General features: G+C 47.9%; 1 protein-coding gene and 1 pseudogene across 1 annotated transcript; one reads left to right on the top strand and one right to left on the bottom strand.

Annotated features, from left to right (window-relative positions):
• The first annotated feature begins 2,096 nt into the window (after positions 1-2,096).
• Positions 2,097-2,327, top strand: Micos10-ps1 (mitochondrial contact site and cristae organizing system subunit 10, pseudogene 1; annotated as a pseudogene).
• Positions 2,328-11,462: 9,135 nt separating this feature from the next.
• Positions 11,463-24,844, bottom strand: Cisd1 (CDGSH iron sulfur domain 1). Its single transcript, NM_001106385.2, has 3 exons — positions 24,728-24,844; positions 16,468-16,673; positions 11,463-11,873 (listed from the first exon to the last, which is right to left on the bottom strand). The coding sequence occupies exons 1-3, from the start codon at positions 24,756-24,758 to the stop codon at positions 11,784-11,786; spliced, it is 327 nt and encodes a 108-aa protein (NP_001099855.1). The 5' UTR covers positions 24,759-24,844; the 3' UTR covers positions 11,463-11,783.
• Between the last annotated feature and the right edge of the window lie 348 nt (positions 24,845-25,192).

Here is a 25,192-nt window from a genome sequence, read left to right as displayed (position 1 = left end):
CGATCCAGCAGAAACAGCCAGGCTTCCATCAAATAGGCACGGGTCAGCAGGAAAGACCAGAACCAGCCAGGGTTGCCAGGAGTTCTCTGCTGTGCCTCTTAATGAAGTGAAGAGGACAGAACAAACAAACAAAAAAAAAAAAAATAAAGAAAAGAAAAGAAAAAGAAGGGGCTGGGGATTTAGCTCAGTGGTAGAGCGCTTACCTAGGAAGCACAAGGCCCTGGGTTCGGTCCCCAGCTCCGAAAAAAAGAACCAAAAAAAAAAAAAGAAAAGAAAAGAAAAGAAAAAGAAAAAAAAGGAAGTATTCCAAGGCTAATTATGCAAGGGCCCCATCACTGTGTGTTGAGTCCTATTTATACTTTCTCCAAACATCACATATCCTCTCGGGGTCTTGCCTCAGCAAAACATTACGTGAATCTGGATCACAGAACCAGAAATTTCCACTTCAGTCTTTCTTTCCTTTGACAGCTTGAAATGACTTTTATGCTAAATTCTCTTTGAATTAAGGTCCTTTCTATTTTTTTTTAATTCTCCACTCTGCTTCTCACGTCTTGTTTGTCACTGAAGTTTAATCATAGGTGTGAGTCTCCGCTTTGCTGGTTTGAGGTTAACAACAGCTCTGCTTTTTCTGTGGCAGAGTATGGCATGGTGGCATTCAGTGACAGTGACTCACCAAACACTTAACAGGTGCTTGGCAAAAGTGATGAGATGTCGTTGTTCAGACAAGCTCCTGCTGCAGGTTCCAAGTGTCCAAGGTCAGAATGGAGATTAAATGCCTCCTAACCGAATGGCTCCAGATGGGCCAGCTCTTCTGAAAACCCAGTGTCCAGGCTGAGTGAGCTGAACTAGGAACTGAGCTGGTTTTTGCTTTGACCGTTACAGAAAAGAAACACAAGGCTCGGGTGTGGTGTAGTGGTACACTGCTTGCCTAGTACATTTGAAGTGGTGTCCCCAGAGCTGTAAGGGTCTGCTTTATTTTAATGTCCGTAGTCTTGTACTGTTCATCCAGGGATACTTTGATTTACTCCTGCCCAGTGGGAGCCCTTGTCCTATTTCATAAAATGGAGGCTGCTTCATTTTCATGTATCTCTGTCTAACAAAGGCCATTAGAACTGTAACCAACCCCGTAGTAAGTTTTCCTTTTGACAAAACCTGTGATTTACTGTCACCACCGCCCTTATGAGTCTGTCTTATTACTCCTGCCTCATAAGGGTTCGGGAGGGCTAATGGGTGCTCCCATTCCAGTCTTAGGATAAATTAACACATGGCCCCTGCTTCCTTTGAAATTACACCTGGCATAGCTTAATTTACAAGAGACGCTTGTACTCTTGTGTTTACTGAAGCATTGGCCAGACACCGGATCAACTGCAGTGTCTGTCACCGATGATCAAAGCTGATGTACCTGCAGGCTGCGCAGAGTATCCCGTCCCTTGGCACAGCGTAGATGGAGCTCGACAATGCGTTAAGCGAAATAAGGCACGTGAAGAAAAAACCCGGCATACACTCATGGAGGGCTTCTGAAAAGGCTTTGTTCACGGTTACTGGAGGCTGGGGTGGGGGGTTGGGGGTAAGGGGCGGAGGGATGGGTACTACTCAGTTATAGCCTGAAGAGCAAGAAGTTGTGTGTGGTATTTCCCAGGAGGGTGTCGAGGGGAGCAGTGTGTATCTAAACAAACACACACACAAAAATGAACGAACAAAAAAGGTTTTGAATGTTTTCGCCACAGAAAAATGACAAGTGTTTGAAGGTTTTGATGTCCGCACTGGTTTTGATTTAAACACTAGACGATGAACAAATGTACCCCAATTCCACGTGGTAGTCTGTTGAACCCAGGGCTGTCCGAATGCAAGACAAGCGCTCTCCCACTGGGCCACACCCCCATCGATGCAGACTGGGTTTACTGTTGTTATATAATCTTTTTTTTTTTTTTTCCGGAGCTGGGGACCGAACCCAGGGCCTTGTGCTTCCTAGGTAAGCGCTCTACCACTGAGCTAAATCCCCAGCCCCTTGTTATATAATCTTATATCAGTTAAAAGTTTCATTTAGTAGTCGGAGCACGGGGGGCCGGCCGTGAGGAGCACTGGAGGTGGGGAACATGTTGGAGTCCGAGCTGGGCAGAAAGTGGGACGGGTGCATGGCGGATGCGGTACTGAAGCTAGGTTCTGGTTTTGGATTAGGAATTTTCTCCCTCACCTTCTTTAAGAGAAGAATGTGGCCATTAGCCTTTGGTTCTGGCGTGGGATTGGGGATGACCTACTCCAACTGTCAGCATGACTTTTAGGCTCCATATTTTTTTCTACATGGAAAATATGTCAGAGAGCAGTGACTTATGCTGAGAACATCCCAGTGGGAGGAAAGAGAAACCGTGTTTATTTCTCAGGAATACTGAAGTGTCCTGGAGTGCGCTGACGTCATGTGACAGTGCCATCAACTCCAGCCACTGTTTATGTGTTTGAAACCAAGTCTGTTGCTTTTGTTTCATCTCTTTGGAAATTGTAAGGAGGTCTTAAATAAATGAAAAACAGGAAAAAAAATCATTTAGTGAATTGAAAAAAAGCCAACACTGTATAGAGGTCAGGAGACAGCTGGCGTGAGTGCCTTATTCTGTAATGATAACATCTAAGCGGCAGCCATGCATCTTCTGTGTTCTCCAGTGAGGTCCTGGCAGGTTAATGTCTGCGTGTTCTGGCCTTTTCTGCTTGGAAGATCAAATTGTGGTTCACAAGGCAGGGAAACTCTCCTTTAAAGCACAACCTAGTCTGTTCCCAAATTTGTGATCTTGCTTCACCTTCTTCTAAAGTTTGTATGTATGTATGTATGTATGTATGTACACTGTAGCTGTTTCAGACACACCAGAAGAGGTCATCAGATCCCATTACAGATGGTTGTGAGCCACCACGTGGTTGCTGGGATTTGAACTCAGGACCTCTGGAAGGACAGTCAGTGCTCTTAACCACTGAGCCATCTCTCCAGCCTTGCTTCATCTTCTTGATTCCAGTGTTCACCCATGGCAACTAGGAGAGGGGCCCATGTTCACCCAGGCTGAGGAGTGAACTCAGGGCCAGGGGAACTGGACCATTGGTACTCCAGTCTTCATGATCCTTTGTGGTGCTTTGCTGACAGAAACCTGCCTTATCTATCGATGTATTCTCAAGTCATTCTAAGACACAGGAAAACACCACCGATTACCGACTGGCCAGTCATGGGGTATTCCATGTTATATCCAGCTGACATACTAACCATTAAAGAGAATGATCTCGAATCTCAGCCTGAGGTGCAGGTCTGCAATCTCTACACAGATCCATGCTGTCCCAGGGAGGTGGCTAGCGGGCTTTGCAGATGAATGCCAGCCATCTCAAGCTTGCTCTGAGGAGTTTCCAGTTTTGTTTTGGTTTTTTTTGTTTTTTGTTTTTTGCTTACAGTTAATAAAGTATATAACTGTCCTTCCTTCTGTCTAACTCTGGGCCAACCACTTTGCTCAGACTTGTGAGGGACACAGAGGTAACCATACATACAGGATGAAAGGGAGACAGAGCACTTTAGGGCTTGCCATGGGAGGTGAAGATACTTGTCCACATGTCCAAGAGGACGAGGAAGGCCAAACAGACAAAAAGCCCTAGCTTCCAAAGGGACAAAGCCCAGACTGGTGTAGAAGGTGCGTGACTTCAAAGGGTTCCTAGGATCCAAATCTCGGATCTATCTCGGGTCCAGAGCCTTGCACCCCAATTAGGGCAGCAGCTGCTGGTGTCCTGTTACTTGAGACAGCTTTGGAAGCTGTGATTAGGGTTAAGAGACGTCAGTAGATTGGGAGACCATGGCTGTTAAGGCTGGCTATTACCTCATAGCAGGAGTGGTTGTCTGAGCACCACTGTAGATAGTAGTCAGTGAGCTCAGCCACTGAGAGGCTCTCCTAGAGAGTGGGGAGGGGATTGCCTGGAGAAACGGCTCAGCCATTATCTGAGCACTTGGTGCTCTTACGGAGGGCCCCACACCAGACAGCTCACGACTGCCGACTCCAACTTCAGGGGCATCTGACGCCTTCTTCTGACTTCTCTGGCTGGGCACCTGTGCTCGAGTATTACACAGACAGACAAGTAGGCAAGCACAAATATACGTAAAAATAAAAATGTCATTGTGCATATGTATAGGTTGATGTCTTTATGCAGGAAGGTAGGTACGGGATAGACTGAGGCCTGTCATTGGACGAGAAGGAAGGATGGGCAGGAGAAAAGTTTTAGGAGGAAGAATGAGGAGAAGGATTCTTCTCTGTGTATAGATATAGGTTATTATGAACATTTTAAAGGGACGGGTGTGTACGGGATTTTGTGCTGTCTAGATGGGCAAATTATATCTTATCAATTGGATCAGAGGTTATTGTGTGGTATGCTCTTTCCTGTGGTGACTTCATTGAGTTCAAGAGAAGGTGTTTTGGGGGCTGGAGAGATGGCTCAGTGGTTAAGAGCACTGACTGCTCTTCCAGAGGTCCTGAGTTCAATTCCCAGCAACCACATGGTGGCTCACAACCATCTGTTTTTTTTTTTTTTTCTTTTTTTTTTTTTTTTTTTTTCGGAGCTGGGGACCGAACCCAGGGCCTTGCGCTTCCTAGGCAAGCGCTCTACCACTGAGCTAAATCCCCAACCCCGAAATGTAACCTTTTTTTTTTTTTTTTTTTTTTTTTTGGTTCTTTTTTTTTTTGGAGCTGGGGACCGAACCCAGGGCCTTGCGCTTCCTAGGCAAGCGCTCTACCACTGAGCTAAATCTCCAACCCGACTCACAACCATCTGTAATGAGATCTGATGCCCTCTTCTGGTGTTTCTGAACACAGCTACAGTGTGCTCATATGAATAAATAAAGCCTTAAAAAAAAAATTGAAAGAGAAGGTGTTTTGGCGAGACGCACCAAGCACGCCACGGAATTGGAATGTGTGTGTCTGGCGTGGAAACGACCCTCCAAGGGAACCGTGAATGAAAGCAAGGCAGCACGCTGGAACGGCTCACAGACGACCCGGGTTAGAGGGAGCCCAGGAGAGAAAGCTTGGAGCAGAACCGGTCGTGCTGTTTTTTATTTTTACCGCAACACGTACACATTTGTGTCTGTGGTGGGTACATGAACATGTGCGCATGTGTCAAATCCCCTGGAGCTGGAGTTCAGCTGGTTGTGAGCTGTGAACCCAAAGTGGGTCCTCTGCCAGAGCACTAACTAATACTGAAGTGGAAACTTTAGGGGTTCTTTGGACAGTCAGTCGAGTTGGATGGGGTTTTGCTGGGACAAACACACACGGAATGTTTTCCTGAAGTGGACACGTCAAAGACTAAGGCAGACTTGTGAAGAAACGTTTCACTGAAGCAGACACAGGAGAGTGGATGTTCTGCTAAAGCAAACACGTGAAAGGACACGTGATGGATTCCTTGCTAACGACACACATGTATTGGTCCGCCTTACATTGCGCAGTTGAGCTGCATTTGTTAGGACACGGAGGACTTGGGCTGACTGGATGCACATGCTAGGGCAAGACCAGTGCTGAGGCAAAGCGGGTGGAGGACAGGTGATGTTTGGAGGGTATAACTAGGACTTGACGGAGTGATGGAGAGAGCACTGGCTTGCTGGTACAGCTAGCTGTGTAACCCTTGTGGGTCTCGAGTCTTTGCTGATGATCTTCCGCTTCGCTGAGGGAGACACAGCCTGAGAACTTTCCCTGGTGTCCCTCCACACCCCCATGCTGACTTGAGCCAAGGCTGAGGCCTGGTTGTCTCTGCCAGGTAATGCCACCGCTGCTGATTCAAGTTTGCTATCCCAACTCTACCCAACTGGACTACTGCTGTATTTGTGGAGTATTTGTGAGTGGACCTGAAAGGTAGAAGTTTTAAGGTTGCCCCCCTAGACAAAAGTTTAGGGCAGAAGAAAGAAACTGGTCGGGCCCTGGAACTGCAATTACACCAGTCTTCGGCAACTCTCTCCCAGGAACTAACTGACCATAAAGTTAGATTAAAATCTTAAAGAACAATCTTGAGAAACAGGAAGCTTCTCCCAGGAGCTGATGGACCATAAAGTTAAACAATCTTGGGAAACAGGAAGCTTCTCCTTGTGATTTTTCACTGGTATTCTTGACATTTTCCAATAACGCCCTCCCTACCCCCTTGGGTTGTGGTTTCTTCCTTTAAATTCCCCTTCTCTTAGCTACTGTTCGTCGAATTCCTCTGCCCCTGCGTGGGATACAAGTCTCAACCCCAGTGCACTGGTTCCTATCAATAAACCTCGTATTTTTACAGCAAGGACAGTCTTATGTGAGTTCTTGGGGGGGTTGCGTCATCCCGAGATTTGAGTGAGGGTCTCCCTGCTCAGACCGAGCTGCAACTGCTGACCCGTGAACTGAACTGACGATTTCCAGACAACACAGACAGGAGTTGCTCCAAAGAACCTTTCTAAGCAGGTCCACTGCTCCCCCTGCCCACCAATCCTTTCAACTACCTCTGGTAGGTGGTAGGCTAAAAGGGAGGTTAAAGAGTTTAAGAACCGGGCTGGAGAGATGGCTCAGTGGTTAAGAGCACCGACTGCTCTTCCCAAGGTCCTGAGTTCAAATCCCAGCAACCACATGGTGGCTCACAACCATCTGAAACGAGTCTGATGCCCTCTTCTGGTGTGTCTGAAGATAGCGACAGTGTAATCATAATATATAATAAATAAATAAAATATTTAAAAAAAAAGAGTTTAAGAACCACCATTAAAAATAAGGGTTTGAGGGCTGGAGAGATGGCTCAGCTGTTAAGAGCACTGACTGCTCTTCCAGAGGCTCTGAGTTCAATTCCTAGCAACCACATGGTGGCTCACAAACATCTGTAATGGGATCCAATGCTCCCTTCTGGTTGTCTGAAGACTGGACCAGCAACAGCATACCAACATATATAAAATAAATAAATCTTTAAAAAAAAATAAGGTTTGAAAAACTTAAAGTTACAATATACTCTTCATTTCTAAGTCACCTCTTCAGCCCCAAAATGAGGGGGGTGGGGACGAAGGAAGCAGGTGACCTTGTGTCCGGGTGCTGGGCTGGATGAGGAACGCTGCTGCGTCACAGGGCACCCACCACACCTCTCCCTGCTGCACCCTGAGCATGCTGGCTCAGAACTGCCCGGACAGAGCAGGTGTACGGCTTTGGCTTTTGCAGTACCAGGGTCAGCCACACTAGGTGAGCATTCTGCCGCCCAGCTGCCCCCTCAGCAGGGCCAACTGCATAGGAATGCTGGCTCATGGGTTGTTTGTTTCTGCAGCTGAGCCACACCTTTAGTACTGACTGGCTACATTACAGTCACACTGTCAGGGCAGGTTATTCCGAACGTCTTCAAAGTTGGGGACAAAAAACAAAACCAAACCAACCCCCCACTCCCCCAAACCAAGTTTAGCAGAACAGATGTAGGGAAACAGAATAGAGAAAACAAGTAAAAAATCAATAAAACAAATACGCATGCAAAATGGATTTTGAGGTTTGGAAAGGAGCGGGCAGGGATGCTGGCTTCCTTCCGGGCAATTATCTTTGTAGCGGCTAAGGCTGTATTTCATACTTGAAACAGTATCCACTGACCGCAGCGGCTGCTGCTGCTCCTCTAGGCACTATGACATTAATGACCAAAAAATTCAAACTCTTCCCTCAGGGATTGAGAATCCTACAGGCGATTTCCCAAACCAGATGTCCAAAGCACACAGGGAAGTCACAAATGTCAGCTGCTTTTGAAAGTGACCCCCTCCCCCCGCTCTGTTGAGGGGGCGGGGGTGGGGGAAAACACAAGCTCAGTGACGTCAGGACCCAACCAGATGAGCAGCGGTTAAGTTAGGGTTTGCTGTTGTCAGTAGCAGAGTCTGTACACTAGGTGGCGCTCAGAGGCAAGCCCGAAGCCAAGAGGGGATCGTGAAATCATCTGACTTGCAGGGTACTGAAGGATAAAAAGGAACATTCTCGGAAGAGTTCACAGTGGGGCTGTGTTGGAGACACGACGGCGGAGAAATTTAAAGTCACAATAATGAGCTGAACGTGTAGCCAGATTGTGTCAGAAAAGACGGAAGAACAAGGATACTGGGATGGGGGTGGGGGTGGTTGTGTGGAGGTGGCGTGCACGAAAAATTGAGGCAAAAGGATTGGGAGTTCAAGGCCAGGGCTACATAGGGAGATCCTGGCTCAAATAACAAACACAAAAGAAAACAGACAAACAAAATAGCAAGAAAGAAAACAAACCTAAATGAAGCCAAGAAAAAAGGATTGCATGAAGAGACAGATGGCACAAGAGATTGTATTTTTAGTAGATGAGCCTCTGCCCAGCCCAATAGTGACAATTCGGGCTTGTGATGGTTGTGATAAGCTGATTAACAATTTATCCCCAAGTCATAAGCAGGCAGGTGATGATAAAAGTCATTCTCGATGAAAAAACTGGGAGCCAGTGAGATGGCAGGGCAGGTAACGTGCTGACCTTGTGTTAGATCGCCAGACCCATGCCAAGGTTCCGACCTCCACGTGACACACACACACCTTTCACACACGGGATTCATGATAATTTGGGAAATCTACACAACCCTGTAGATTCATCCGTGGTCTGGGTAAAGAAGTTCTGGTTGTCCTGCTGTCGGGATGGGTCGGAAGCATGAGGACTGTTCTGTCGCCACAGACACAGAGGTACCCACAAGGGAGGAGTATCTTCCTGGCATTCTCTCAGCATGTCTGATGTGGAATGGCTTTGGTCGTGCAGGGATATGGTGGCTAATAATGACGTCAACATGACAGGATCGAGAACTGCCTAAGGGACACCTCTCGATCTGTCCGTGAGGGGGGTTCTAGACCCGGCTGAGATGGCAAGAGCTAAGCACCTACATCCAATCCATTTGCCGCTTCCCGACTATGGATGTGATGTGACCCGCTGCTTCCTAATTTCTCTCATGATGGACTGTACCCCTAAACTCTCAGGCAACAAACCCTTAAGTTATTTTTGTTGGCTATTTTTGTCATGGTAAGAGAAAGGCAACTACCTCAAGACACAGGAGGTCACAGTACAAGCAGCACCTCTCGTCGGCAGTCCTACTGACTGCTGGGACGTCTTCGCCATGTTTGCTCTCTACCGCAACCCTGGCCATCTCGGCTAATCTATTCAGGCGCGCATGCGCAATTCCTCTCTAGAACTTCGAGACAAACCGTGGTACTCGTGATTGAACCCTGGTCCTTGCACATGCCAGGCCCCTGAGCTGAGTCCCAGCCCAGACTCCTTAAGCCTCTTTGCTCAGGAAAGGTGGATGTTTAGCGGAAATTCATCCTTTGGGACTCTTTCTTCAAAAGCAGAATGGTTGTCACCTGAAGTCATTCGGTACTGCCCTTGGTTTGGACCCATGGTGGTAATTTTAGCAGAGGTCTACAGCATTCAAAGTTATCATTAATTTCCCATGAGCCCGAAGTGCTGAGTTCACTATCAGATTTGGAAGTTCAGTCAAGCATCCAAGGGCAACGACATATTAGTAACAAACACATTCTAGAACTTTCTTGGCTTGGTGCATCTTAAGATTTTATGACTTCATAGAGCAGTTAAATATACTAGGGACCAATAGATGGCTGCCACCTTATTCTGTCAAAAAAATACTTAAAGGAATTGATATTTCTACCAACACTTCACCGAAGGTTACTTCAGTACCGTAGATGTTGGTATAGTCTTATAATAAAAAGTAAATTCATGCTGGTAACCTTTCATTATTTATAATTCCTGGATAGCTAAAAATTGTCCTTGGTCATAATCTGGGGCCAATGTCTCCAGCATGAGAGGCTGAGGCAGAGTGAGCTGCCAGTCTGAGCTACACAGTCAGACTATCTTAAATGAATACATCTTGACAACTAACCAATATAAGAGAGCCCCAAGCCACTTATGCAACTAACTGGGAACCTTAGTCAGTGTTTATCTTAAAGCCAAGTGCCACCATAATGGGTACAAAGAAATGAAAAAACTTCTACCTATTTGGTAACAGCTACCATTTATGAAATAGCCCTTATCGTACAGCGCCACGACCTATGTTGTAAGCTGTATCACCAACTGTGATATTCAGTTACAGGGTGTAGACACAGCCACCTGTCAGACAGATGTCACTGTATCTCTAAACGCAGCTCCTCACGCTGGACACTCTAACTCAAGATCTCGATGCAGAAAGTTAAGCCCAAGTTGCCCGCCATTTTCTCTTCCTGGGCAGCCACCAGATTTATGTTGGTCTGAACTTTGGGGACAAACCCTGGAAGAGCCAGTTAGATATCAATTTGTTCACTTAAAGGCTGAAAGACAGGCTGGGGACCTGGCTTAGTGGGCTAAGTGCCTGCTGTGTTTGCATGAGGACTGGAGTTTGGGCCCTCCGAGCCTCCATGAGAGCGAGGTGCATCTGGAATTACAGCATCTAGAACTTGGCCACAGATCGATGAGAGACTCTGCATCTACATGTGAGCACACACTCTACACACACACACACACACACACGTCAAATAGAAAGGCTGAGGGGGCACATGGCTTTGCTTGAGGTCAGTGGATGGAAATGAGAAGGCAGCTAGGCAGGAGCTCGGGTGGTCAAAGGTGGAAGGTACGTGGAGCCCTGGGCGCTGAGGCAGAAGAGCAGCCGTTGTATATTAATCAACATATGCCTTCAAGCCTTTGTAAGAAAAAAAGATGGGGTCTGTTGTTTTATCTTCGAAGACAGTTTCTTTACTAGCTTAAGCCATGAGCTCAGTTATCCCGAGTGGGATAAAAGTTCCCTATGATTTTGATGGGAAGTCGCTCTCAGTGAGGCGGTGTGCCTCTGAGATCAGTACACTTGACCGTGAGTGTCTAACCCTCATCGATGGCATCAGTCTGATGTCCTGCTCTTGGGCTGGTGCTAATGCTGTGCATGTGTGTAGTCATATGAATGACTACAGGTGCACCATGCATGTGTGCGCTCAAATGGAGGCCTGAGGTTGATAACAGTCTTCCTGTATTGAGGCGGGGTCTCTTGTTGGACAGATTACATTAATTATGGCTGGTGTGGGCAGCTTGTTCTGGTGACCCTAACCTTTGCCTCCCTAGTACTTGGATCACAGGTGAGCCATCACGCCTGCCTGGCTTTTACGTGGGCACTCTATCCAGAGCCATCCCCCCAGCACTCTTTGTGACTACTTAAGCCACATCACTGTGGCCTCGGTGTCTGCTAGCTTAGCAGTGTGCAGTGGATCAGTTACATGCTGACCCAGGCGAGTTTAAGGAAAATAACATTCGGTTACTCTGACTGGAAACATTAAAGCACACACACTGAATCCATGCCATCACCTTACTAGGAGGAGTCAGGGTGAGGGCAGGGTTCTCTTACAGGATAAGAAAGAAACGCAACTTCAGCACACCCTACTACTTTCCAAGTTAACGAACTAGTAAGAAAGAAAGCGTCTCCCTTAAACTTACGAGTACAATGTACATGTACATGATTTTGGAATAATTTAATATATAACCTCAAGACATAACTCTATTCTAAGACCATTATTTTAAAGGAACGGATCCTTACGAGACCAAGATAACCCACAGAGCATGAGGTTGGTTCAGCCTTTCCTTTTCTTCTTCTTTCAACAAATGTGCACCACGATGTTTCAATGGCAAGGCCGATGCCGTGAACATGAAAGCTGCGATTTGCAAGTACCAACCACACCAGAACCTGGGAGGCCAACCAGACAGTGGGTTGGGTGCCATTCTAATTAAATGATCAGGTGACATCACAACACGCTGGGGTGTAGCCTCGCAACTGTCCATTAAGTTTCTTTTTTCTTGATGATCAGAGGTCCCACGTTGTCTCCAGTCTCCTCATTGTGCTTTATGTGAGCCCCATCGCAGAACGGGAACTAGGGAGAGAGAAAGACCGTGAGATGCCCAACCCACATCAGCCTGTGCCTGGCAGAGGAGTGACACCTGATTCCCACACACCAGATCTTGGCTTTCCCTTGGCTAACACATGCACTGTACTGAGCAGGAGGAGGAAACAGACAGGAGGAAAATACCCACTGCTCTTCGAACTTTCCTCCGACATTAGGTGATGCAGGCTAAGGCTTTGGCTTGACCACTTAATGGCTACCGTTCTCAGGGCCCATTGTCTTGCAAGGACAATAGAGGCATTTCTTTTCTTTCTTTCTTTTTTTCTGGAGCTGAGGACCCAACCCAGGGCCTTAAACAAGCGCTCTACCACTGAGCTAAATCCCTAACTCCACTGGCTACCGTTCTAGTGTTCTATGCCTACTGCCTAACACCACCACCACCACCACCACCACCAAGAGGGATGCTGGGGGTTTCGTGCACACTAGGCAAGCATTCTACCCACAATTATGCTGATGGCTCTGTTTGCAAGAGTTCAAGCTTACTGTATTAAAATCACTCTGTAGTCAGGTGTGGTGGTGCACAGCTGAATGCCAACACTTGCAGATTTAGAGTTAAAGGACACAGCTTTTGGGACAGCCCCCGTTCCAGATGTTCAGGACCCACATGAAGGTCAAGTTGCACATCTGTTACGTATGAGGATGTAAAGTGAGTGAGTGAAAGGCCAGCCTGGGCTGCATGAAGTCCTGTTGTAAAAAGTAAGACAAAGACAAATCAATTTGCTTACTTCTGCCCTCGGTATTTTTCCCTTTAATGTGGTTCACGGAGACATTTTCTTCTGGAAATATAATTTCCAATGTTCATTCATTTTTAAAAATTCAACACCATAAGCACAAGTGACATTTTTGTGTCTTTGGTGGGAGAAAGGGACAAGCTAATTTATGCCAGTGTTTTTCAGAGCAACTTCTGCAGAACACAGGCTTGCTTTTGCTGTAGTAATAAAATGGCTCAGAAGCCCCCTGTGTTATGGCAGGCTTGTTTTTAAAAAATTAGTTTTATTTTATGTGTGTGTCTACTTTGTCTCCATGCATGTCAGTGTACAATGTATGTGCAGTGTCCACGAAGGCCAGAAGAGGGCGTCAGATTCCTAGTGGAGCTACAGTTGTGAGCTGCCCTGCCGTATCGGAAATGGTAGGGCATTCTTGGCCTTAACTGTGAAGTGGAGGGGTCCTCCTGGGGGCGGGTGGGCTGTTGGACTACTCACAGCACAGTATAAAGGGCGCTTAGAGCACTATCTTGTGCCTGTTCTCGATTCCCTGAGCCACTGACATCAACTCTAACAGAGTCCATACTTACTTATGGGACAAGTCAACGCAAGGCCGTTTCCTCCCTCTCTTCTCTGCCACCCTTTTCCCTGTCTCCTCTCAGGGAGAGAAGCTCAGATTTGTGGCATTTGTTTTTCGGCATTCACAGACTTGGATGCAGAGTTTTAATTACCCTGCTGAAATGGCAGCAAAAGGTCAGCTGCTAATGACTTAATCCAAGAGTGGCTCCATCATACCACCTACTCACCTGGCTGTGCGGCTCGGCCGCTCAGCTCCAAAGCCCGGTCCAGTCCCTCTTCTGCCCACTTCCGCTCTCTTTACTTCTCCCCCAGGCCTGCCCACCTCCTGACTCTACATTGTCCAAGTGCAAACATTCTTTGAGATTTCATCTTTGATTCTTATCGGGTCCACCTTGACTCACCGGTTCTGCTGGCTTCTGCTGCCACCGTGTCCCTCCGTGAGAGCCACTGCTGCTGCACATCCCCACTCAACTGTCACCTCACACCCACGCCACTCAACTCCTTGGCAATGTTGCTTGTTTGCGTTGAAGGGCTGGCTCCCTTTAACCCACACGCTAGATCCTGAAGCTTCTGCCCCGGTCTCCCTGATCAGTCACTGCCAGGGCTGGGGAGACGTCAGCCTTAAGTGTGTGCTGCTCTCCCAGACGACCTGAGTTTGGTTCCCAGTATCCACGTCAGACGGCCACAACTGTCTATCACTCTCATGCCAGGGGCCCCTAAATCCACATACATACATGTAATTAAAACTAATAAAAAGAAGTCTTTAAAGAGGTCACTGTTTCCCACTGGTCCTGTCCATTTCTCTCCATGTCCACAGCCAGCATTCTACTGTGTCACGATGGACGTCTGAAAGACCTACAGCCCAACCACAGGGCAAAGTTCTCCTCGTGGACTCATCCCTGGAGGGCCTGAGTGCTCACCACCCCTTTCCTCACGACTGCACATTTTGAGAAATCGTTCCTAGTACCCGCATACACTTATACATGTGTCTCCCATTTTCCCAGAAGCAGTCTCTCAGAAGACCATAAGCACTTCCATTTCTCGAACCCCAGACCACACAGACTGGGCTCCCCGAGACACTGATGTTGCATGTGCGCATGTGAGTGCTTACCCAGTGAGCAGCTATGGAACTGACATCTAACATCACTGTCAGCAGAGCCCCTGTGACCAGGGGCAACTGCGTTTTTACTTCCCAGGCTTTAGCGAGCAGCGAGAATGGAGCCTACTGTAGGCTCACCTTTTACAGCAAGCCTAGTCTACAGAACGCTGAGATCATGTCCTAGCAGCTCAGGAACCTACGGTTCACATTCCATACCTGGGACAATGCCATCTCCTAAGCTGTTTTACCGGACCAAGCTACTAGGCGTGCCTCCTGAAATACACCTCCTAGGGACTCCGGCAGGGGCGGGAGGGAGGGAGACGGGGGGCAGGAGAGGGTGCTAGGACCCACTGACATGAGAGTGCAAAGAACAATTCTTAGGGCTTAGAAACAGGACCGGGACCAGGACGGGGTGACGGAGGACAGTGCAGGGTGGCAAAGAACAGACTGTGATGACACGGACTCATGACATGGCCCAGAAGCCCATTTCTCAGCACACTAACTAAGAGCTAAAACGTGGACCCTCCCTCCCCACAGAGCGGGCTTAGAAGGCAAGAGTGTGTTGTGTGCATTGCTCTGGAGAGGACCTCAGCTGGAATCCCAGCCCCCAGCACTCACGCTGGGCACCTTATAAAACTCAAGCCCCAGGGAATGTGAGGCCTCTGGCCTCTGCAGGCACTTGTGCTCAGGTGAATATAACACACACACACACACACACACACACACACACACACACACACACACACACACACACATTATTAAAAATTTTTAAATTAAAAGATAGTTCAACGCGCCCTTAAACTTTCTACTAGGTATGAGATAGCCTCCCCACCACATTTATGGCCCCCAACATTCCACTGTGGTAAGTCTCCATCACACTGCAATTTCAGAAAATGGGATTTAATGAAAATCTATCTTTCTCTCTTTAGACCCAGAGACCAGACTCATAGCTTCTGGTAAGCTCGCCGCCACTGCCTGTACTCCCAGCTCACAAGCCTTGGAAATCTGCTTTCCATGAATGTGAACGGCAACACATCTGGTGTTAGCACTGGGTCTCTCTGGACACCTGAAACTCTGAAGTCACCCCACGTCGCCCTGTAAAGATGTTTAGGAAGAGGATCCCAGTGTCCGTGTCCAGAGCCTGCAGGTGTCTCAGATGACTCAACTGCAGGTCTGTAGCTGCAGGAACCGCAGTCAGAGGCATGCCTAGGATGCTGAGCAGTACAAGTCTGAGCCAGGTGAGGTGCTGCACACCTATAAGCCACTCAGGAGCCGAAGCAGGAAGGCTGGCACCAGTGCAAGGCCAGCCTAGCTACAGTGACCCTCTGCAGGCTCCCGGGCTGCACAGGGAGATCCTGTCTCTCACGCACCCTTTGCTCGGTCTGTTTCTTATTGTGCCTAGGCTACAGACTTTCCTCCTGAGATCTCCTTGGGGAAGAAGTCCCAAGAGTCAAAGAATAAGATGGTTACTCTGGGGCTGGGGATTTAGCTCAGTGGTAGAGCGCTTACCTAGGAAGCGCAAGGCCCTGGGTTCGGTCCCCAGATCCGAAAAAAAAAAAAAAAAAAAAAAAAAAAAAAAAAAAAAAAAAGAAGAAGATGGTTACTCCAACCAAAGAGCACACATGGAGGGACCCATGGCTCAGCTGCATATGTAGCCAAGGGTGGCCTCGTCGGGCACCAATGGGAAGAGAGGCCCTTAGTCCTGGGAAGGCTTGATGCCCTAGCATATAGGAATGCCAGGGGGTGAAGGCAGGAGTGGGTGGGTAGGTGGGGGAGCACCCTCATAGAAGCAGGGAGGAGGGGATGGGATGGGGGATTACCAGAGGAGAAACTGGGAAAGGAAATAACATTTGAAATGTAAATAAACAAAATATTCAATAAAAAAATTCACTTAAAAATAAAAGATGGTTACTCAGTTTAATTCATGAGGGAATGATGTGATTTCATCCCGGCAGCTGTACATTTTAGAAAACATAATGCAGAGTATGGAAAGCTGTGTGTGCTGGTGTGAGCCGGCAGCCCCAGCACAGGCAGCAGGACGGTGAGTGCGAGGCCAGCCTGAGCTACCTGGCGAGGCCGTGTCTCAGACAAGCAGAAAGCAGGATGTGAGGCCCAGGGAGGAACGGACTCCAGAGGGACGTGTTTCCTACCAGTCTCTGTGTCACACTGGCGCGGCTCTTACCTTTTTAGACCTCCAGCACCGGCAATACACGGCCTTATCCCCCAGATCCTCCATGTCGAAGGCGTGCACAACCTTCGGGTTGTCTTTCTGGATCTGAAGGTTCACCATAGCTTTGGTGCGACTCTCTTTAGCGTAGAACTTCTTGTAAGCCAGGTAACCGAGAGCGGCTGTGCCAGCAGCAAAGGTCACGGCGGCGATCCACTCAACTGCAAAGGCAAGGGGACAGGACTGCCTGTGAGACCCGACACACACGATGCCTAACGCTCGCACGGCTTACTTAGTGCTCACAGCACACACGCTGAGGTCAGAAGACAACTTCCGGGAGTTGCTTCCTCCCATACCACACAGGTCCTGGAAATCTAACGCAGGTTTTCAATCTTGGTGGCAAGCACCTTTGCCTGCTAAGCCATCCTGCCAGTCTGACTAAGATTCTCAGTGTTAATAAATGAACCCAGCACCGTGGTGTAGCTATTTTTTTCCTAAGGCTCTCCCGAGCTCTTATCAATGCAGATGGTTTTTGCTACTGAGTGGACAGTTAAGTTAATATAAAAGAGGGGAAAGCCAAAGATCACTTTCCCTTCCCTAAGACAGAAAAGGGACAGCAAGGCTTGGTAATCTTTGATGAATCTCACATGTTCATTGACCTTTTCAGCAACATGTGCACCTGCAAGGACCAATTGCTTAAAGGAGAAAACCAAATCTGAGAAAGAAGACGGAGGTTACAAAGAAAACAGAGAGAGGTGATGCCACAAGCAAAATCCCTCAGTGGCTTTGAGATGCTTTAACTTAGCAACCCAGTGCCACTCTCCATCAACACAGAGAGAACCAGATCGGGACAAGACAAAGGAAGATCTGTAACCTCCCCATCACGGAGCACCCCCAGGATCTGCCTGGCAGGGCTGGCCCTAGCTCTGAAGTCATTCAAAGGGCATGGCAGATTTGCAAACTGCCTTCTCTCTAAAATACAAGCTGACAACAATGGTCTCACACGAAACATTTAATACATTCCACATTTCTAATTTCTTTCTAGGATTCCTAAAACTTCATTTTAAGCAAAACATTATTCTATTGTCTAATGAGAATAAGAAATTGTTGGACTAACAGCAATGCATTTACTCCTTCTGTATCCGATGACTCCTTAGAAACCCAGGTGCTTAGCGACCATCTTGGCTCCTGGCAGAAGCCAAGGTCTGTGTAATCTGGTTGGCCTCGGCCTTGCTGGAGAGTTTTCTGGTCCCAGCATGGAGGGGCTGCAGGAAGATGTGATAGAGGGTCTGGATAAACAACTGGACTGCTTCCTAGCACTTCTTCAGTCACCTCTCAGTGTCTGAAATAAGTTCCCAGACTATCCACTAAAGCCCTGGAGAAATTTAACTGTTTGCCATCCCAGGCCATTTCCATGTCTTCATGCTGTGACACCTACACTAACTACTGTGTTGTTGGTCTCAGGTTCCGTATGACCAGGGGTCACTTGATAGCTTCAGACCTTTCACCTCAACTGTATTTCTCTTCTTACAGCCCTTGGAACCGACCCAGGCTTCGTTCGAATGTTAGGTAAATGTTCTGCCTCTATACAGTGTCCCCATCAGGATGCTTTGCACCCATGCATGTTTGTGTAAATTAATCCTGAAGTCAGTTCACACTCAGCTGTAATCACTGTCGTCTGCCTGACCCCCAGACTTCCTTTTCGACGAAGAATTCAGGAAGCAGCGAGATCCAGTGGGAAGTCACTGGCAATTTAGATGGAGGAGTTCGACACCAACTTTAGACACTGGAGCCCAAAAGATGAAAACCTCAATTTCACAGCATCTGCTGACAAACTCAAAAACCAGCTGAGACTCCTCGCTTAAGATAACACAGTTCCTTGAATGTTGTGATCTTAGGTGAGTTTTTTTTGTTTTTGTTTTTATTTTTTATTTATTTTTTTTTCAGGAACTTATTTTGTAGGTAGATCATTAATTACCCCACCCCCAATGCCTATTTGCTGGAATAGAGCCCAGCCTCCGCCTCCTGAAAAAGCTGTTTTTATTTATTTTAACGCTCTCTACAAACTTCAAATGCCCCAAGATTCGTAGAACAGGAGGCTGGCATTAATTTGCTTTAAGGTATTAAATCCATTCTCTTTCCTCATATTACTGTATTTAATATATAGGATGACATTAAACTTTTACGTTCAGATTTTTTGACCAGAGAAGAAATGACAGACAAGCAACCATACCACGGGAGACACAGCAGACGCACACCCTGGATATGTAAGGGATACATGGGGTCAACACACAGGCTGTATAACCAAACGTCTGGCAAGGACACTGTCAGTGTGCTAGAGAAACAGAACTGGATTAGTTCCAAGTGAGTGCTTTAGCCTCACAGAGCTACAGGTCGTGTGTGTGTGTGTGTGTGTGTGTGTGTGTGTTCTATTCTTCCTTCTTCCCAAATTCTAATTTTCTAATCTCATCAGGGACAATTTGCTAGTTTCCAAAGGGAAGAAAAATGTCTCAATTTTATCACTCCATTGCTGTGGCCTCAATCAATTTTTTTTTTTTCAAACAAAAAGTAGCAAACACCCCTGGCTATTCTAGGGCAAACACAAAAAAGGGAAAAGGAAATAGATTAAAAATGATTCAAAAGCCAGTCTGTACGAGAGAGAATCACAGAACAGCCAGCCAGTGCTTGGTGATCTACCCTCTGCAGGCTGGGAGCATTCAGTGTGGCAGAGGTTTGTCTCTTAGGATTAGGAACACCCACTGTTAGCCTGGAGTCCTGCATCTACCATCAGAAGCTCCCTTGGGTGCAGCCTCTTCAGGTGGGGAACACTCAAGAGCAGGGTTAGTCTTAATTCACAGCGGTCCGAGGCAACACAGGGCTCTTTTGAGGCCCAGTTATTAACTTCTCTATTGGTACCTTTCAGGCTGTGGGTCAGAATGGGGACTCCCCAACTGAGAGCACTGTCCTGCCTCCTCCGGGGCGATCCTCTTTCCTTTGCTATACACAGTTCTCAGGGGCAGGTTTTTCTTGTAGGTCCATCAAACCTGTTTTCTTCTACATAAACACCATTAAAGGAAGATTACAGGGCAGCGACAGGGCAGCCATATTCTCTGCTTCCTTCCTCATGCTGCCTCGGGCCGGCTTTATAGCCTCTGCTTTCTCTTGGCCGTGCTCCTAAGCCCACAGCTCTGTGATAACTGATTCCTCAGGTCTGCTTTATTGTGAGGGTTACTTTGCTTTGACTTAGAAACCTCACCCTTTACTAGTTTCTGCCCCAGGGACCTTCACCTACCCATTACTACCAACTGCCACAGAACCGGAATGTGCTTGGGTCAGGGGAGGGGGAGGGGCACTATGTTTTCTTCCTCAAGGTTTGGCACAAGTGGCAGTCAGTCAGTGCTGAGGGAACAATATGTAGTAATAGGTGACCAATTCGCCTACCTTTTCACCTGTCCCTTTTATGGTCCTGATGCTCCTACAACAATCAGCCCTTCTAGACTTACTGTAAGTTTTACTTTCTCAGACTCAGAAAACAAACAGCATGGGGCACCCCAGGCACCCAGAGAGGTGCACCCGGTACTCTTCCCCCGCCACAGACAGCAGCTTATCCCAGCTACATCTCCAACTCCCCGCCCCCTTACCTGCTTACCAGTTTCTTGGCGGGACCTGTACATTTTTTCTCAGAAAAAAAAAATCCATTAAATAACTTTCCAAGGCTCAAAAATTACTGAATTAATATACTGTGATACAAAGAACTGGAAAAGTATGAAGGAGTCTGGAGAAAACAAGGATACATTGGTGATGTGTCTGTGACAACCAGGGTTGGGACAGACAAGAAAGTACACGCAAACCCATAAATCCTCCTTACAACCAAGCCTGGACAAGGCCAGGGAAGAAAATGCTACAAGAGTAGGCAGGGCAAGGTGGCCACTGAGACACAGGCTCGGGGCTGGAGAAATGATCAGCAGACACCAGGTGCCTGCTGCCAAGTTTGCTTAACTGAGTTTGATCCCTGACCCACACGGTGGGAGGAGAGACTAACGCCCACAAGTTGTCCTCTGACCTCCACCTAGGTGCTGTGACCTACATCCCCTAAACTCACAAGAATTTCTATCCAAGAGGCTGGTGGGACAGCTCAGTGAGTAGGGAAAGCCAGAGACCTGAATTCTTCACAACTGAGGAGCAGACTACAGAAAGCCGTCCCAGACCTCTGCTTGGCAGCATGCTTGAGTGTCCCTCCATACCATGAGCATATGCATGAATGTTCATACACACAATAAAAAAATCTGGGGGGAGACGGGCAGTGAAGCCATGGGGGCTGGATTCCCAGAACCCGCAAAGGCTGGGTAGGGATGTTGGCTGCCTGTAACTCCAGCACTTGGAAAGGAGACAGGAATCCCGAGGGCAAGCTGGTTAGCTAGACCAGTCAGAACCAAGGGGCTCAGGATGAAGACCCTGTCGTAATAAAGGGGACAGTCATAAAGGAAGGCGTGTGCACCACACACGCGAGAATGTGAACGTAAACATGCACACACAAAAGACCTGGTTTAGAGGGTTAAGAAAGTATTCCTGTAGGTAAAGGGTAAAGTGCTTGCCAAGGAAACATGAGGAACCAAGTTCAGTAGCCAGCACCCATGGAAAACACTAAGTGTGGTAATATGCACTTGTGTGTGTGTGTGTGTGTGTGTGTGTGTGTGTGTGTGTGTGTGATGACAGATGGATCTTTTGGGCTTGGGTAGGCCAGGCAGTCTGACCTCAACAATGAGCCCTAGGCTGGTGGCTCAAAAAAAGATGAATGGTATCTGAGGAAAGACATGAGGTTGACCTCTGTTGGAGACACACACATACACACGTACTAGCGTGTCCACGCACAGGGGAGGGATATTTGCTTTAGCTGACTTCTTGGTTTTAGAGGTAAGGGTGAATTAAGATTAGTTCTGGCTGCACAGATTGAAGTGTGTTTTCTAACAAGTAGTCAGACCTGGCAGCTCACGTGTTTAGCCCAGCACTGGGAGGCCGAGTCAAGCAGATCTCTGTGAGTTTGAGGCCAGCCTACTCCACACGGAAAGTTCCAGCCCAGCCAGGGGTTATCTCAAAGAAATAAATGAACAAAACCAATAAAAAGCCCAAGCATTGGCAAGAGCTCCAGGAAGTACAAGACAGTGCTGTCCAGGGGAGAAGGCTTTAGTCAGCCTTGAGGAGATGGGCAAGAGATGACTCTGGGAGGTGCAGAGGTGGCAAGAGTGAGTTCAGAAAGGCCATCTATTGGGCAAGAATCATGAGACCGCATATGTGGGCAGCGAAGGCCTCTTCCCAGAAACCACCAGGCGCTCACTGGACTGTGCCCAAACCAGCCGTGCAGATGACCGTGGGGAAGGACTCTTCTGCACTGCCTCTCTCACACTCCAGTCCTGGTCTGACGCTCACCTGTTAGCCACCTTCCCTCCACAACCCAGGCTCTCCCTCCCCAATATACAGAATCTTCAAACACATTCTTTTTCCCCTTAGTTTTTCTTCCTTGAGACGGTCATGTTATATAACCTAAGCTGGCCTCCAACTGTTGATTCCCCAGCCTCAGCCTCCAGAGGGCTGGGATAGCAGGTGTTGGTTTGCAACCACACCTGGCTGTAAGTCAATACTTTATTTTTCAACTAAATACTGGGAGGAATGCAACTCTGGGGGTCCTGGGTGTGGCTCGACTGGCACACTGTTTGCTTTGTTGGCACAAAGCTCTGAGTTCAATCCCCAGCCCTGATAAAAATGGGTATGATTTTGCATGCCCATAATCCCAGCACCCAAGAGTCAGGGGCAGGAGGATGGGGAGTTCAAATCGACCATCTGCTATATATACAGCAAGTGAAAATTAGCCTGGGCTGTATGAGGTTCTATGTAAGAAAGATAAATGAGGGGTTGGGGATTTAGCTCAGTGGTAGAGCACTTGCCTAGCAAGTCCAAGGCCCTGGGTTCAGTCCCCAGCTCTGAAAAAAAGAAAAAGGAAAAAAAAAAAAGAAAGATAAATGAACGAAACCACAAGTGTTTTACAAGACACAGAGGCAAACGGTAAAACGTACATTGCAGGGGCTGGGGAGACGGCTCAGCACTTAAAGGAGCATGGGGTGCTTTCCCAGAGGACCAGGGTTCTTCCATGCTCAGCATCCAAATGTCTAACACCAGTTCCAGGGTTACTGGCTGACACCCTTCTGGCCTTTGTGGGCACTTCATGCATAGGACACACCAACATACAAGCAGGCAGAACACCCATCACACGAAGGTTGAGTGAATCTTTAAAAAAAAAAGGGGGGGGGGAGTATTTGCAAGGCAAATACCTTTGAGGTAGAAGAGCCTAGTTAGAAGTGACTTGTGAAGCCTTTGGGACTCTCCCTACAGTCTTCATAATGATCTCTGTTTTTCATATTAAAAAGGAAAGTTGGCCCAACACAACGAAGGTGAGTACTTCAAGGTGAAGCCAATCGGGAGCTTCACCAACAAGTTTCCTATTCCTTAGATAATAAAAGACTAACAGGGGCTGAAGAGATGGCTCAGCGGTTAAGAGCACTGACTGCTCTTCCAGAGGTCTTGAGTTCAAATCCCAGCACCCACATGGTGGCTCACAACCATCTGTAATGGGATCTGATGCCCTCTTGTGGTGTGTCTGAAGACAGCTACAGTACTCACATACATAAAGTAAATAATTCTTTAAAAAAAAATTAACAGATTAATGAATAGTCACTTTTGACCTTCCTTGTACCCATGAAGTAAAGGCAAACTAAACCCTTACCTTCTGGCTACAGGAAAGACTAGCCTGCAAATTGTGACTAGTTTTTGGGGTTCGCCTCCTTCACCTTCAACAGCTACTATCTAAATCGGGATCTAGTGTCTGCTCCCAAAATATGATCTCAGATTTCAAACAAAAACACGTTTTGCAATCTTTTGCCCAACCTCACCCACATATAACAGTGTTCCTACAAAACTAAGACAACCGCACCGCAAGTCACGTGAGCATTTGATTTTATGCCACAGTCTTACTGCCAAGAACAGTGTTTTTCCAGGTGCGGTGTCAGGATGAGCACTGCAGGGGTTGATATGAGAGGATTTCAAGGCTAGCTTGGGCTATAAAGACCATGTCTCAAAAAGACAAAACAGATTTTAAAAACCACAAAGAAAATTCAAACTCACCAATGTGCATGTATTTAATGCAGTCTCTAAAGTTTAAAGTAAAGTTTGCAGAAAAAAATTTTTTTTGGTCTTTAGTACTTTAAAACTATTTGCATGGGCTTTAGCACGATGGCTCAGAGGGGAAAGGTAACTGTTGCCACTCCTGGTGACCCGGGTTTGATCCCAGGGTCTCAGGAACTCACGCTGTGAAAGACAATCAGCTCCTACAAGATATTCGTTCACTTCCACACAAGCCATGACACCAGGGACAGACACACTCACACAAACAAATGTTAAAAAATAAAAAAAGCTGTTCTCCCTATCTGGCCAATCGGTTTTGCCGAGCTTTCCAGTATATAGAACCAACCTAACTACGAAATTAAGGTCCCTCTTTCCCAGTCAGTCACTCTGTGGGCAACCAGACTAGAGGGGAACAGTTCACCCCAAAACAACCCTGTCTTTCCTGCCACGCTGACATCGAGGACTGGTCATGTTAGGGATCGTTACAGAACGGAGCAGTACAGATGATCCCTAGTTGCTGAATCTGTGGGGCTCATTGTAATTAAATCTTTACTTTTACTCAACTAAAGGTTAGAAGTAACCAAACCCTGAGGTGTGGCGTTTTATATCTGGGCAGCCTGTCACGTATATCACACAGGTTGTGGACAATTTTAACAGTTGATCACCAGGGACTGTACACTAGCCAAAGTTTCACAAATCCTCTCAAGTCTAGTCAGATTTCTACAAACTTCTGTTTCCAACACTAGGGGGAAAGTGGTTTCTCAGACCACTGTCACCAGAGGCCGGATGCAAAGTACGTAAGAAACCTGGAAACTGAAGACCTCAGATTGGGTTTCTTTACCTAGAATTACAGAGCCAGCAAAACGACGTGACCAGTCCCCGATGTCAGGGTCTCAGGATGGGCAGGGGTATTTTGGGGTGGACCGCGTCCCCGCTAGTCTGGTTGCTCACAGCGTGGCTGGCGGGGGAAGTAGTCCAGGGCCCGGATGCCGGCCCGCACCAGCATCCTGCCAGCGCCCCGCAGGCCTGCGCCTGCCCTTGTGATAGTCAAGGTGACAGTCCGGATAAGGGTGACGGGGACCGGCCGCGGGCGGCTCACCTCGCACAGGGGAGTCGGAGCTGAGGCCCATGGCGCGGGCAGCAGGAAGGCCGTGGCAGGACCGCGCGGGCGAGCGCTGGGGACCGCGGAGACCTGGGGGAAAGACGCGACCTCGGGGCCCACTCACTGCCACTGCGCAGGCGCCGCGGCAATCTGGGAGCGCGTGTGCGGGCGCGCCGGTAGAGTCGCGCATGCGCAGCTGGCCCAACCCCCGCAGACCGGTGAGGATTTGACAACCGCGGGCACCAAGGTGGTGACTGCGTCTGCGCCGCCCTGGCGAGCCTATCCAGGCCGGGTTTTACTGGTGGTCCAGTTGAGAGCGTTTCAGGTGACTCAGGACAACTACCTGCAAGACTGTCGCCCGATGGCTTGCGGATCCTTTAACTTTTGGTAACAATTAACGCAACGTGTGGCCAGCTCAGCTGTGGGTCCTGCAAATCTGGCCAACTCTACTGTGGGTCCTGC

The sequence above is a fragment of the Rattus norvegicus genome, chromosome 20 (genome assembly GCF_036323735.1).
Source record: "Rattus norvegicus strain BN/NHsdMcwi chromosome 20, GRCr8, whole genome shotgun sequence".
NCBI lineage: Eukaryota > Metazoa > Chordata > Mammalia > Rodentia > Muridae > Rattus > Rattus norvegicus.
This window is presented reverse-complemented; position numbering and strand designations above follow the sequence as displayed.

Bases quoted from the DNA above. Each gene is read 5' to 3' on its own strand.
- Cisd1 (NM_001106385.2), bottom strand. From the start codon at position 24,758: ATGGGCCTCAGCTCCGACTCCCCTGTGCGAG. The intron at 16,674-24,727 runs GTGAGCCGCCCG...TTGCCTTTGCAG, and splicing joins CTCCGACTCCCCTGTGCGAG to TTGAGTGGATCGCCGCCGTG. The intron at 11,874-16,467 runs GTAAGAGCCGCG...CTCTCTCCCTAG, and splicing joins GGTGCTGGAGGTCTAAAAAG to TTCCCGTTCTGCGATGGGGC.